Raw genomic sequence first — 15044 nt, 5'->3', positions numbered from 1 at the left:
TTTACGACTGTATAATTATCCTTAAATGATGTTATACAATGCACCTAATAAACAAGTATGGCATTTTGAAACATGATGTGCAACAATTTTTACTGTAATTTGTGTGCATTTTTGTTGGAGAAACACCTCAAGGTTCTTGAATGGTCCTCTTGGCTCTGCTCACCCTGATGGACTGCTTGGACGCTTGTTCAAGGATATACACAAAGCCTTTCCAGTCTGAGTACCATTATGTCTTACCAAGTCTTACATTTATGTCTGAGAAAAGCTTTTATGTTTACATACTGTATGTGTATCAGTCATACTAAACAGTCATTACTTCGAGTCCTAATTTTTCTTCATCTGTGAATAAAATGTTTTGCTTGGCTCTTTTGCATTTTACTTTGCATTTCATGTGAAAAATGTGTATTAGGTCAGCGTGAATGTTATAACTCATCCATAAATGGACATGTGTATTAAAGTTAAAAACAACGCACCCTTTCAGTAGTTATAAATGTTAGTGACTCATCAATAGATGGTGATGTGTTTCACACTTTACAATAAGGCTCCCTTTCAGTAGTTATGTTAGTGACTCATTCATTAATGGTCATAAGAGATGCCAAGAAACATCAAGATGGAAGGAGGGGAATCAACTCAGAGAACAACAGATACCAAGGAAGCTGGCTGATGAAGAAGACGAAGTAAGCTAAGTAGCCAATACAAGGCTTAGCGGTACAGATACATGTGGGCTCACTATTTGGCAAGCAACCGGTCACAGTTGCCCTGTTTATCTCATGTCTTATAAAAGCTTATTAATGATTTATAAAGTGTTCACAACCTAATTAATAAATGAATTATAAACTATTCGTAAACCCTTTATAAGGGTTTTATTTTATTTTATTTTTTTTATTTATCCTTTATTTATCCAGGAATGTCCCATTGAGATACAAGATCTCTTCTTCCAGGGAGTCCTGACCAACACGGCACACAACAAGTTTCAACATAAAACAAGGGCATTAAACAAAAAACATACAATTCAAATATAAATACAGAAGGCCATTTGTGCAGTGGCAAGAAGCATAATCACATCAGCAATAGCATCAGGTAAAACAGTTACATGTTTCATGAAGGGCTAATCGTAGCATACCTTTAAAAGCATTTACAGTAGGAAGTGCCTCTCGACAAAGTTTTACTTGCAGCGTATTCCATAAAAAGGGAGCATAGTGGGAGAATGCAGCTTTACCAAGCTCTGACTGCATCAAAGGAACATTTAAAAGCATCCCATTTGCTGCTCGTCTGGTATTAAAAAAGCAAGTATAAAAGGACAGAAGTCTGGAGATATATAAGGGCAGCTTACCTAGCAATGACTTAAGGATAAAAATCAACATGTGTGATTGTCTTCTTTGGTACAGAGAGGACCATCCTAGGGATTGATACAAAGTGCAGTGGTGGGTGCGAGAGCCTGCACCCGTTACAAAACGTATAGCAGTATGGTACGCAGAATCCAGCTTTTTAAGCAGGGAGGAAGGAGCATGCATATAGATCACATCGCCATAGTCTAATACAGACAGAAAGGAACTCTGCACAATTCTCTTCCTGGCTTCAGACGGGAAACATTTCTTTAAACGGAAGAAAAAGCCCAGTTTAGGTCTAAGTTTTCTCAGTAGGTTCCCAATATGAACATCAAAGGCCATCTTTTCATCAATCCATATGCCCAGATATTTGTAGGATGCTACTTTGTCAAGGCATGTCCCTTCCAGTGTCAGAATCGGAGGGACAGCTGTATTGGCTCGAGAGCGAGAGAAGGTCATGTACTTGGTCTTTTTTGCATTAAGGACCAGTCTTAGCCTTAGCAAGGAGTGTTGCAGTGTATTACAAGCATCCTGTAGAAGCTCTATGGCCTGGGTTAAAGAGGAAGCCACTGTGTAAACAACTGTATCATCGGCGTATAAATGAAACCGTGCTGGGTTTATCCCATTTCCTAGTTCATTTATAAAGATGGAGAATAAGACAGGGGCCAAAATAGAACCTTGTGGAACACCTTTGTTTACAGTAAGAGCAGCTGAGGTATAATCTTCTACTGAGACACACTGAGTTCTTTCAGATAGATAGTTTTTAAACCAGCTCAAAGCCATTTTGCCAAGACCTATGCAGCCAAGCCTCTGCAGTAGCAATGCATGATCCACAGAATCAAAAGCTTTAGACAGATCAACAAACAATGCTGCACAGTGTTTTTTCTTGTCTAGTGCTTCAATTATGTCATTTGAGACTAGCATAGCCGCTGAAGTAGTACTATGGCCTGATCTGAAGCCTGACTGAGACTCGTTAAGAATATTATGGTCAGTTAGAAACTTTTTCAGTTGTTCGTTTACAAGAGATTCAAAGATTTTGGCCATTACAGACAGTCTGGAAATAGGGCGATAATTATTTAGGTCAGAGGGGTCTCCGCCCTTTAACAAGGGGAGAACCATGGCCGACTTCCAGGAGCTAGGCAATTCACCAGCACAAAGACTGAGATTCAAAATAGAGGTTATGGGTTCTGCAATCAGACCTGCAGCAACTTTGAAGAAGAACGGCTCTATCTTGTCTGGGCCTGAAGATTTCTTTACATCTAGGCTCATTAAAGCTTTGTGAACCTGAGAGGTCAAGATGGGGGCAAAGGCGAACAGTTGATCAGGGTCAAGTGGCGGAGGACCTGGCTCTCCTTCTGCAGCAATCATCCCTGAGTTGCTAGAATCAAAGATTGAGCCAGCAGAAATAAAATAATTATTAAAGCTGTCTGCAATATCTATTTTGCCCTTGATTTCACTCTGATTTACCCTTAAGAGATCAGGAAGGCTGTTTGGAGTGATAGAACCTGAGGAGGATTTAACAAGTTTCCAAAACTTTGCAGGGTTATTCAAATTGTCATGTATTGCATTAAGATAGTAGGCACATTTAGAGTCTTTAATCAGCTTAGTGCATTTGTTTCTTAATGTCCTATACAGATTCCAATCTAATGGAATATTCGATTTCTTTGCTTTAGCCCAGGCAGTGTCTCTCTGTCGAATGAGAGAGGATATAGAATCATTAAACCAGGGGTTGTATTTACCGCTTATCCTAGATGTCCTAAAAGGAGCATGCTTGTCACATATAGACAAGAAGGTGGATTTAAAATAATTCCATGCTAACTCAACATCGGTCATAAGTGAAACAATGTGTAAATCACTATTAAAAACATCATGTAGAAACGCCTGCTCATCGAAATGTTTGAATTGCCTCTTGTGAATGAGACGTGGCTTTCCTTTAGGGATCTTACAGGTTCTCACACAAGCAATTGCGCAGTGGTCGCTTATATCATTACAAAACGTGCCTACTGCGGAGAAATGGTGAGGTGCGTTTGTAAGAATAACATCAATCAAAGTGGACTTCTCTAAATCTTTTTGGTTTAACCGAGTTGGCGAGTTAACTAGTTGCACCAAACAGAGAGAGTCACAAGTGTCCTTGAAAGAGTTTTGTAAATCCGTTTGCCAGGGAATAAGGGTAGTCTTATTCTAAAGTGGTACCCATTTATTTAAGATTGAAAATAGTTGACTTTAAAGTGAACACTGTACTGTCTGGTTTGTTAGTTAATCCAAATCAAGCTGCCAGAATAAGTATTGTCACCACCATTGGTGATCATTTGATTACTACGTTATATGGAGATAGTGTCTTCTTGTGTTGTCTCTTCATTAAATAACCTTCCACAAATGCAAAAAAAAGATTTGTGAACTTGAACAACACAAGTTGAATCTATATTATAAAAATAAACTGTGAATACATTAAAATAATGTACAAGTATATTAAAAGCATTTGTGGATATCTTTCTAAATTATACATTTTTAAATAAATATTTATTCACACATTGTCGCTCTGTTCACACAAATAATATTAAAAAACACATCGATAACCATGCATCATATATTTTTGAATATGCTTCATAAGGGCAAATTTGGAGTAAAATAATAAAAGTATTTAAACTTAAAGGGGACCTATCATGCAAAATGCACTATTTGATGTCTTTTATACATAAATACTATACTACAATATATTTTTCCAATATAGCATAATAGGTCCACTTTAAGAGGAGCAGAAGCAACTTTAGGGTTCCTGTCACTTCAGGTTAAATCGTGCATATTCCCAAACATATTTGAATGACATCACGTTACCAGAACTCTTTTCCACAGTAAATATTTGGGACCCCGGAGGAACGAGGCCCTGTGGTAGTTTCCTGTTTTACCCTGATTCTATCTTGCTCACAGCACTAAAATAGTTACTTTTGAAAAATTCAATAGCATCATCTTTTTCCGGAGACAGTACTCCGTAACTTTGGACAATCCCAAGAGGCTGTCAGTTAGGAACTATTTCTTGAACCAGAGTAGTTCCACTGAAACCTTCTGGATTATTCAGAGTAACCCAAACTGTCTGCATGGCTACACATCACTACAGGCGCAGTATGTAAACATATATATTTTTGGGGTAAAATGGCCAGATACTAGTGTCATGATCCTGGTGTTATTTTGTTTCCAGTTTTATTTTGAAATGTATTTTTTCCTGTCTTTTCTTCTTACTTCCTGTCTGTGTTTTCCCGCCTGATTGTCTGATCCTTTTCACCTAAGGTCCTCCAGCTGTGTTTTGTCTTTCTGATTGGTCCTGTGTGTACATATATATTTGTGGTCTTTGTTCCTGTCTGATTCCCTGTGTTCCTGCCTGTGTTCCTCGTGCCCTCTGTGGTCTGCACTCAATTTGTCTTTATTTGTTTTACCTTGCCCGGTTTTGTTTTATATATACCTGCCTCCCTCTTTTGTTTTGACTGTGTTTGGGTCCAACGTCTTGCCAAACTGGGACAGATTGACTATTTGAAGAATATGATGTAAACCCGAGGCACAGGCCGAGGAGGTGGAGTTGCAGCAATCTTTGACTCAAGTTTACTTATCAATACTAAACCAAAATTAAATTATACCTCCTTTGAAAGTCTCGTTTTTAGTCTTACGCATCCGACCTGGAACATTTTGCAGCCAATCTTATTTGTTACAGTGTACCGTGCACCAGGTCCTTATTCAGAATTCTTATCAGAATTCTCTGAGTTTTTATCAACTTTGGCACTTAAAACAGATAAAGTAATTATCGTAGGTGACTTTAATATTCATGTTGACGATGATAAAAATAGCCTTACCGTTGCATTTTACTCTATATTAGATTCTGTTGGTTTCCGTCAGAGTGTAAATAAACCTTGTTCTGACTTATGGTATTGAAATTGAGCAACTATTAGTCGAACCGCATAATCCTGCTTTATCCGACCATTTCTATCTATATCACCCCAATTCTGGCTTCATTGCACTGGCTTCCAGTTCGGTTCAGAATAGATTTTAAATTCCTTTTATTTGTTTTTAAAGCCCTAAATGGGCTGGCTCCTGCCTATATAGCCGAACTCCTCCATCGCTACACCCCAGGCAGAGCCTTAAGGTCGGCTGATCAGCTGTTGTTGATAGTGCCTAAGACCAGGCTTAAAACCCGAGGGCATCGAGCTTTCGCAGCGGCTGGCCCTAGGCTCTGGAATACTTTGCCCCTCCATGTGAGGTCGGCCCAGACCCTGGGGTTTTTTAATTCAACAGTTAAAACTCACTTTTTCTCTTTTGTTTAATTATCTATTTATTCATTTATTTAGTTATTTATTTATTCATTTAGTTCTTTATTTTAATATTTATAACATAACATAGGATTTCATAAAGTATTTTAAAAATAGTTTATACATTATTCGAATATAGGAATAGTAGATAGGATTACTTAAAATATAGTACCTTATATTTCATCTTTTTTTTTTCCTTTAGACCCTTGTGGTTTATTCTTAAAAACCCTTACCCTTACCTACCCCCCATTTTCTCTCTGCTGGTCTATGGCCTTGTAGAGGGTAATGGGGTACAGAGTCGCTTAGATAAGCCGGGGAGTGCATCTGACGAAGAGATAGGTTGTTGTGCTCCCTCTCTCTGTTTCTTATCCTATATCTAATAGAACTGCTCGGGTCTTGATAGATTGAGTGGGGAAGTTCATGAGATCTTTCTAGAGGGTTATCAATAGGGATGCACGATATTGGGTTTTTGAAACCGATACCGATAACTTCCTGCTTCTCAAGACCGATACCGATAACCGATAATAATATAATATATAATATATATTAAATGTACCTGTAGTTTTTGCACACCTGGTGGTAAAAAAAAAGACTAGTAGTGAGCAAATGACATGAGCATTACTACTATGAACAAAACAAAGCCAAGAACAGTTTTGACTCTTCAAAGTGACCATATTTATTTTCCCAAATAAAGTTCTTGCCTTTTTCAAAAGCCTCGTAGATAGGTAAAAGCCCCGGTGCCTTTGCAGCTGGCTTTGGATTTGCCGCTAGTTTAGCAGCGCAGGCGTCTTCCTATGCTTTTAACACACCATCGTAGCGATGGCGATGTTTCAGGTGACTAATCAGGTTGGAAGTATTATAGCTCGTTGCCTTTTTCCCTCCTCGTGGAACTTCTGCATTGCATTTGTTAATACAAATAGCAAGCGAACTATCTAACTCTGAAATAGTTAGGGAGCGCTGGATTTGTGAAAAACTCCCCTCTTCCTAAACCACTAATACCACAGTACTGGCAAAACGGGAGGAGCCGAGTGAAAAACAAGTGCCCCTCATCCAAATCCGTATGACGAGAGCCCACACCGCAGTATTTTTTTCTTTTTTTTTACCCAAAAAATATATTTTATATTATCGGGGCTATTAATACTTTAATCGGGTTTATTGGGATGATGTCATAATTCCTAATATCGGACCGATAATTATCGGGCCGATAATTATCGTGCACCACTAGTTATCAAGAATAACTTTTATCCAATGACCTTTCCCCTCTCTGTCTGTGTCTGTGTATTCTCTTGTTCCGATTAACCCAGCCAAATCTTTTTTCTTGTTTTGTATCTATATCTACGCCGGGATCCGGAGTCGAGGCTGATCCTCTTGCTGTAGTCCTGTGTCTTGGATCCTCTATCCTGAGTTCTGGATTAAGTCGTGGACTTCGGGTCGTGGCTGAACCTGTCTCTGCGGTCCTGCCTTGGGTCTCGTCATGCTGCTTCCCTGATGGCTTCACAGGATTGTAGCTTACATCCTCGTGGATTCATCTTCTTATTACAGACACATGCATTTCCTAACATTCGGTCTATATGCTGTAAAATGTATTATCTCTTCGATTTACACACGGCATCTATTGCACGTCTGTCCGTCCTGGGAGAGGGATCCCTCCTCTGTTGCTCTCCCTGAGGTTTCTCCCATGTTCCCCTTAAACTGTGGGTTTTCTCTGGAAGTTTTTCCTTGTACGATGTGAGGGTCTAAGGATAGAGGGTGTCGTTTTCCTCATACTGATATTCTGAACAATCTGTGCTGTTGTATTTGCTGTAAAGTGTCTCTACTGTAGGCTATTTTTATTATATATACAGCACTTTGGCTCGACCAAAAATCGTTTATAAATGTGCTATATAAATAAAACTTGATTTGATTTGATTCTCTGATATGGTTATGTGTAATGGATGTGGCTCAGGGGATAAATACGTGTCGACCAATCAGAGCCCTTGCACTAAAAATGTGTTTCAAGTGTTCTTGACAAGATACTTTCCCCCAAATTCCTCCTATTGGCATGTTTACTGTTTTGAAATGTATGTAAAGTCGCTTTGGCTGGATTACATGTAATTAAATGTTCTTCTGTACACTTTCAAATCCAATATTACTAGGACCATGGTACAGAAATGACCATTTAATATACAGGAACTCACAAACTAGACACCGCTGACTGTCCAGGTAACAATTTGGCCTCAATTAGCAACTTGTACATACACAGTCCGCCATATACCAGATTTTCACCTTGTCCATCACTGATCCATCATTGAATTAGTTTAACAGAGATGAACAAACAGGGATGAAACTGTCCCCAAGCCCTAACTCTAACTCTGGACCTTGATTAACTTGTGTTTTCCTGTGATATGCCTTTTGCTTCTTTTCTAAATGTTTAATGTAACTGCTATCCTTAAGCTGCTTTCAGACATTGAGGGGTTGTTCTGACAGCTGATACTGTGTACCATATATCACAGGCTAATGCTAACTGTTATAATCTCAACATGTAGCTAAATCTAGAAAGATAAAAGGAATGACACAATTAATGTCATTGCACGTTTTTCACACTCTGAAGATGTTTTCTCCACTCCATTCAGTGTGAAACGGTATGGAAAATAACATGACAACTATGCTTTCTGCTGCTTCTGAGCTGTATAACTAACGAGAGTGTGTGACTCCGTGTTTCATCATGTGTAGGCTGTCTTACTCTGAATGAAGCGGGGAGGGTTGTCATTGACATCAGTGAGGGTGATGTTAACCGCGGTGGTCCCAGTGAGACCCCCCCTCTGTCCGGCCATGTCCTTAGCCTCGATCACCACCTGATAATGCTCCCTCTGCTCGCGGTCCATGTCACCAGGACCCAGCGCCGTCCGGATCACACCTGGACAAAGATAACATGCTGCTGATAACATGCCAACACAATCCTACATCATGGTAAACCTTATGCAACAATCAAATAAATCAGATTCAATTGTTTTTATTAAGGTAAGAATAAAATGCGTTTACGGTTGGTATGAATTAACTTGACTGATTGGTCTGAGAGAGCCGTTAGTGTAAATAACGTGACTGACAGGATATAAATAACAGTATGCTTATTACTACTTTTTCTTACAAGATAAAGTGGGTATAAATGGTTTTGGATAACTTTTGTAGCTAGTGCTTGCTGTCATTCTCACCACTCTACTGCTCTCACTTTCAGAAATAATGTTTTCACGGACTAATTATTTCTAATATACTTTCTTATTTTAAATCATAGCGAGGCTACTGTCACGAAAACTTCCTACAAAGAGTTCATCCAACTAGCGCATTTACAAAAACAAAAAGGTCTTTAAAATTAAGAAGAATTATATACAAATCGACTAAATCAAAATCAAAAAAGAAAATTCAGGTAGTACATCTACCTATAATATATTGATCTTTATTTTAAAAATGTATTGTAATGTTGTAATCATACTAGACATTCCTATTTGTTTAAAAGATGTACCAGTAATCTGATTAAGTATTTCCTATTGTAACTGTAACAGAATACGGTTACCTTTTTCCATTACTATATTAACTACCTAATCCCCTTACATGTAATCTGTTAACTTTCAAGGGTGATGCTGGGGGGGGGGGGGTTCGAAGAAGACATACCTGTGGTAGGGTCCACAGAGAAGTAGGGGTGTCCCTGGCTGATGCTGTACACCAGCCTGGCGCTGCTCCCATACATACTGTCATCAGCATCTGTAGCTGTCACCTGGATGACTGATGTCCCTGAGAGATGCAAGTAGACATGTCATGACAAATATCCCCAGATCTGGGTCATCCCTGGGATTAATATTGAAAATCATTAAGCTAACAAATGAAAGTCCAGTCAGTCGTGCTTACCGATATCGGACCTTTCCGGCACACTGCCGGTGTAAAGCTCCTTGCTGAAGTGAGGCTCGTTGTCGTTGATGTCGTGCAGTTTGACGGTGAACTCGGTCTCCGGCTCCAGCTTCAGTCCGGTCCGTTTGTTCACCACGGTGGCTCTGAGGATGTAGAAACCCTTCTCCTCGCGATCCAGGCGGTGTGTGGCGTGTAGGTCCCCGTTGTTCTCATCAATGACAAATATAGTGCCCGCCCCCTCGCCCGACAGGATGTACTTTACCAACCCATTTCCGTGGTCCTGGTCCGACTGGAGCTGCACATGGACACAGAGAGAGGAACGAGTTGAATGATCATCTGAATGCTTAAATGGTTCAGAAACAAACACATTTTGGTCCTAACCTGATCTATCAACTTAGATTTTTTTAGATCTGTCTTATGAAGCTTAGCGCAAATTCAACCAGGAAGACCATCTTTGAAAAGCAGTTATACAGCACACTGTCCACTACAGTATATCCGTCTGCTACTGGCCTCATTAACAAGGCTCAGGACCCCACTGACACTGACTCTTACCCACCACATAAACACTATGCATTACATCAGGGGTGGGGAACCTTTTTCCTCTCAAGGGCCTTTTCGATTTTTTTCAACATCCTCCGAGGGCCATACAAATGATTGACCTCTGCTTAGAAATACTAAAATCACAGCCCATTTATTTTGCCTTTCTTTCATGCTGTGCAAAGAAAAAGAAACCTCTTAATCCAGATTTTTTTTTTAATGTTGAAGTTAAAAGCATTAATCTGGTGCACTTTGAGAGCAACATTAAGAGATCTATGGATACATCTCTCAACACCCATATAAAACAGAACTGTAAGCAGATTTTATTTTTATTTATGGATATTTTACAAATCACTCCCCTTTTAAACTGTATTCTGTTTATTAACAACTTTTTTTTACTGTCATATAGTATTTTATACCTTATTTTTTTATAACTATAAATAATGATCATATAAAGATGTGCCTTTACCTCACTGGTTGTAGAAAAAGCTTCTTATATTCGTTAGCATAGCTAGCTAACCAGATGCTAATAACAACAAAGTTATTGACTGTATTATCAGTATGACAGATGAACAGATCGCCACTGGGCTTTCAACTAAGACACAGCCACGCAAAAACTGCGGCATGTGTACGGTTCCTTATGGGTACTGCCATTTTTGAATGCCGGAGTGGCGTTCTTGTGCTCTCCGGCATAACTGCACCCCTGTCAGACGAGACATATACCACGTGATGACACGTTAGGCTTGTGTTGTGTTCAAGGACCCTGACCAGGAGGTCAGGCACTCGCTTTTTTAATTATTTTGCGGTCTAGATTTCTTTAATCTTTTTTTTTGCGAGTGTTTATAAATGACCTCGAGGGCCGTATCAAATGCTCTCGCGGGCCGTATACGTGGTGCCCCACCCCTGCATTCAGGGACGGACTGGGGGAAAAATGTGGCCCGGGGATTAATTGACAGACAGACCCACTTAATGCGCGGCATGTATCAGCCGGCCGGCGACGAAAGTATGTTACGTAACAAAAAACCCTATGCATTTTATGTTATTTTGGACCATTATTCATATAGTAATCACATTACCTGAGCCCTTGAGTTGCCTAGAGCAAAATAGTTACAGCATATATTTAGTGATTTTAATGTTAACAGATCATTGATGCAATAACATTTGGACCCAATTTGCCTAACTTGACGCATGGAATAAAACATGGGCGTAGGAAGCATCCTCAATGTGGGTGAGACAATTTAACAGGGGGTGTGGGCAGGTGGTGGACATCACCTCCTCTAGGGGGGTCCGGGGGCATGCATGAAGATTTTTTTTTTAAATGTTGAAGTTAAATGCATCTATCTGGTGCACTTTGAGAGCAAAATTAGGGACTAAATCTATGGATACATCTCTCAACACCCATATGAAACAGATTTACTTTTTCTTTCAACAATTATTTGAACAACAAGTGGAGACAAAATTGACTGCACCCAAAACAATAAACCTGCTAGCTAACTAGTAAAGTCAACAGATATTGTTTTAAACTGTATTAAAGTAAACAGGTATTATCTTGAACTGTATTGAAGTAAACATGTATTATTTTGGACTGTTTTAAGTAATCCTATATATATATAACCTTCTCACTTACACTCAATGACCCATATACCCTGCTACACACACATACACCTCCTTCCACTAGCACACACACATATTCTTTGCTCACCTACACTCACTGACCAGATACCCTGCTACACACACATACACCTCCTCCCACCAGCACACACACATATTCTTTTCAAGGTTCAATCTGGGCCAATATAATCTCAGGCACCAATATATCTGTGTATAATGTTTGATTGTTTAGGAAAGAATAGAGTTTGTGTGAAATATTCCTTGGGAAAGTAAAGGAGTGAACTCAAGTGCAAGATAAAAAGTGACTCTGTCCTTGTTTACTTCCGACGCTCTCACGCTCTGTTCAGAAGAAAAATAATTTTTCCCAGAACTCTGATTCGCTGTATTGGGCCCGACCCGAAGTGAATCCAACCAGTAAGAACACCTAGGGGAGTGAGCAGCTGACACAACTCCTCCCCACGGACTCTCTGATTCGCTTAGGAGTAAAATGGGAGGGAAGATCCGACACAACTCCGCCCCAAATATGTCTATGTATACTGTTGTTGATTCATGCAAAATGCCCCCTGTTTCTGACTGGCTGGTCCCGATATCTGTATCGCACAGCAGTAGAACTGGGAGTCCAGAGTACTCTGTAACTTGTATTGGTGTTTTTTACCATTAAAAATCAGATTATTGTTATAACTTTTATTCCGGTGTTTTGAACTCCTTCTTTTATTAATCTGACCAGGCTCATCTAACGGACGGCACGGAGCGGAGGTGGGCTTTAAGCCACCACCACTGTGTTTGCTCCTACACTAGCCTAAACTCAGTAACAGAATGTGGGCAACACGTTTTTCTCCACAGCCGCGCGACCTCTGAGTCAGACGTCACTCACTTCCCCCTTTTCTATCCTACGGGTACAGCCACTCCCCCTGAACCCCGTTTCCCTACCAACCGGCCGACGCACAGCACCAGCCCACCGGGAAAACTCCCGGTATTCCCAATGGCCAGTCCGCCCCTGCCTGCAATACATTAATGCACATCATGTGAGCAAATACTCTTCTTTTTAATACTGTGATCCCTCTGAATATTTTGCACATCTCTGTATAACACTGCTTCTTTTAGAATCTGCCCCAGTGTTCATTTCATCAACAAACTATGACGAAAAATGTTCGTCAACAACCTTTTTTACATGACTAAGACGAGACGATGACGAGCTAAAAATAGATTCTTGATAACGAAAACTTTGACGAAATTTATTTTTAGTTTTCTTTGACGAGACGAGACGGGACTAAGGTGTTAATGGTGGACTATCAGACATTCAAAATGCAGGGTATTTTCCCCCAATTGTCCGTCTTGTCTGTCAAAATGCATCTTACGTTTCTAACTTGCAATATCATTATTTACGCTCTCTTCACTCCAGAAGAGCGATCTCCCTGTGTGCGGCGGGGCGGGGCGGGGCCTAACAGACACGCTGCAGCGGCACCAAAGCGGCAAACTCTGGGGAACAGCCGGGACGCCAATACGGAAGTGCCACACACTGCAGTTCATACATGGGCCGCTAGGGACTGGCTGCAGAAAGGAGCAATTTCCATAGACCCCCATGTTAAAATGCCCAACTTTACACCCATGGATGCAATACATATTATTATCAATATAGTAAGATTCCACCTTCATGATTATGAATCTGTGAGTGAATTGTTTTCTAACACGACCCTTTTATTTATATTAGATCTTAACGTTTTTGCATAAATTAGGGCGTGGTCACTTTGATGGACATGTACATGCCTCACTGTCAGCTAACAGCAACTTGTCCACTCTGCTAGGCTACAACCATAGAGGCTACAACGTTAGTTAGTCATAGTACTGTACTTGACCCTTTAGCTTCAGCCGTGTTCGTGGAGATTGTGCCTTTTAGGGAATATTGTTACAAATACCAGACAATTAAAATGTCATGCTGTGCGCTTGAATGTACTAACAGAACTTCCAAGAAGTCTAAAATGATAATATTATACATGTTAACCCCGTTCGCAGGTGTTTGTGTGCTTGGTAGCTTAGCTTGTTACTTATTAGCCAGCTAAGGACGTAACCCTTTATGCATACATATACATTTTAGTTTATGATTCAGCCTTGGGTAAGACTTTTATAGTCTATGGCTATGACGCCCATAATGCTAAACGGGAGCAAATGTTAATAGGGGACCCAATTATCCCAGTGGTGGCCGCCGGAGCTAACGGAGCCGCAGGGGGCTAGCTCCAGCCGGCGTCCCGGAGCTAGCCCACTGCGGCTCCGTTAGGTCCGGGCGGTGGAGTCCGTCGTTATAACTGGAGATCAAGGAATGCAGCGAAACGCAGACTTGGTTCGCCTGCTGTAGTATTAGCTAAATAAATTATGTTGAACAAGGCTTATTAAGCTGAACATCGCCACAATTGTTCTGCTATGTATCGGTTCTTATTTTCTTGTGAATGACAAGAATAACAAAATATAGCTAATTCTCTTGCAGATTGTCTCATTTGATTATGAATGTAACGTTTATATAGGGGAACTACACTGTTAGCAGTAACTTGGTATGCATGTATTTCATGTTCGCTTAGCTTCTTAGCTTGAGCTAGCTCTGTTTACTTCCAGTTCGTAGGCAGCAGGTCCCGCCTCGGCTCCGCCTCTTTGCCCTTATTTGGAGCAGGCGGGATTAGACTCTGACGTCACAGTCGAGCCGTTAGTGGCCGACTCCGCCTACTAAGGGCTTCACGGCAACTCTGCAGAATCCTATGGGTGACGTCACGGACACTACAGTACGTCCATTTATATATACAGTCTATGGTGAAGAGCAGGTGAAGAGGAGGAGAGACGCGTCCTAAAACCAGGAAGTAAGCTGCGCATGGCTTCCCTCCACAAAAAAGCAATGAGATTTCTCCATAGGATTTTAGAAAATAGCTCAAAATAAGATCTGTGAGAAACGTAGCTGTTAGATAAATGCACGTTTTGTTCAGCTGGATAATATCCACATGTCTACCCTACTTTTATCATTTTCGAATCATAAATCCATCAATTAGATTTATGATAGACTTTTGAAACTACAAGAAGATAAGGAGGACTTTTACAAAAAAGTAATAGAGATTTTTGTCCAGAAGGATAGGCAAATGGACTTAATCTTCAAGTCAAGGTAAGACCACCATTTTATTGAAAAGGAGATCTTACTAAGAGAGAACGATTCAATATTTAAATGATACAATTACATTTTTTGGGTATCCTTCTGTTGAACTGTCTGTTAAAATTAATTGAAGCATCAGACTAAAGAGGCTTTTGAAAATAATATTATATTTTGATTTAGGTCAAAATATAATATTTGTAAACCCAGTGCCTCACCAGCCATGAACCTCACTGCAGAAGCTTATAGACATCTAAGTTTTTT

The 15044-nt window shown here is 40.1% G+C and overlaps 1 protein-coding gene across 1 annotated transcript in view; it reads right to left on the bottom strand.

Annotated features, from left to right (window-relative positions):
• Nucleotides 1-15044, bottom strand: part of LOC117559695 (cadherin-6-like) — a gene marked incomplete at its 5' end in the record, with an annotated part of 82701 nt that overhangs the window by 47844 nt on the left and 19813 nt on the right. Inside the window, 3 exon segments of the mRNA XM_034236371.1 lie at nt 8346-8519; nt 9272-9391; nt 9506-9800. Coding sequence (XP_034092262.1) covers nt 8346-8519; nt 9272-9391; nt 9506-9800 — 589 coding nt within the window.

The sequence above is a fragment of the Gymnodraco acuticeps genome, unplaced genomic scaffold (genome assembly GCF_902827175.1).
Source record: "Gymnodraco acuticeps unplaced genomic scaffold, fGymAcu1.1, whole genome shotgun sequence".
NCBI lineage: Eukaryota > Metazoa > Chordata > Actinopteri > Perciformes > Bathydraconidae > Gymnodraco > Gymnodraco acuticeps.
Note: the sequence above shows the minus strand (reverse complement) of the source record. Positions and strands in the feature narration are given on the sequence as shown.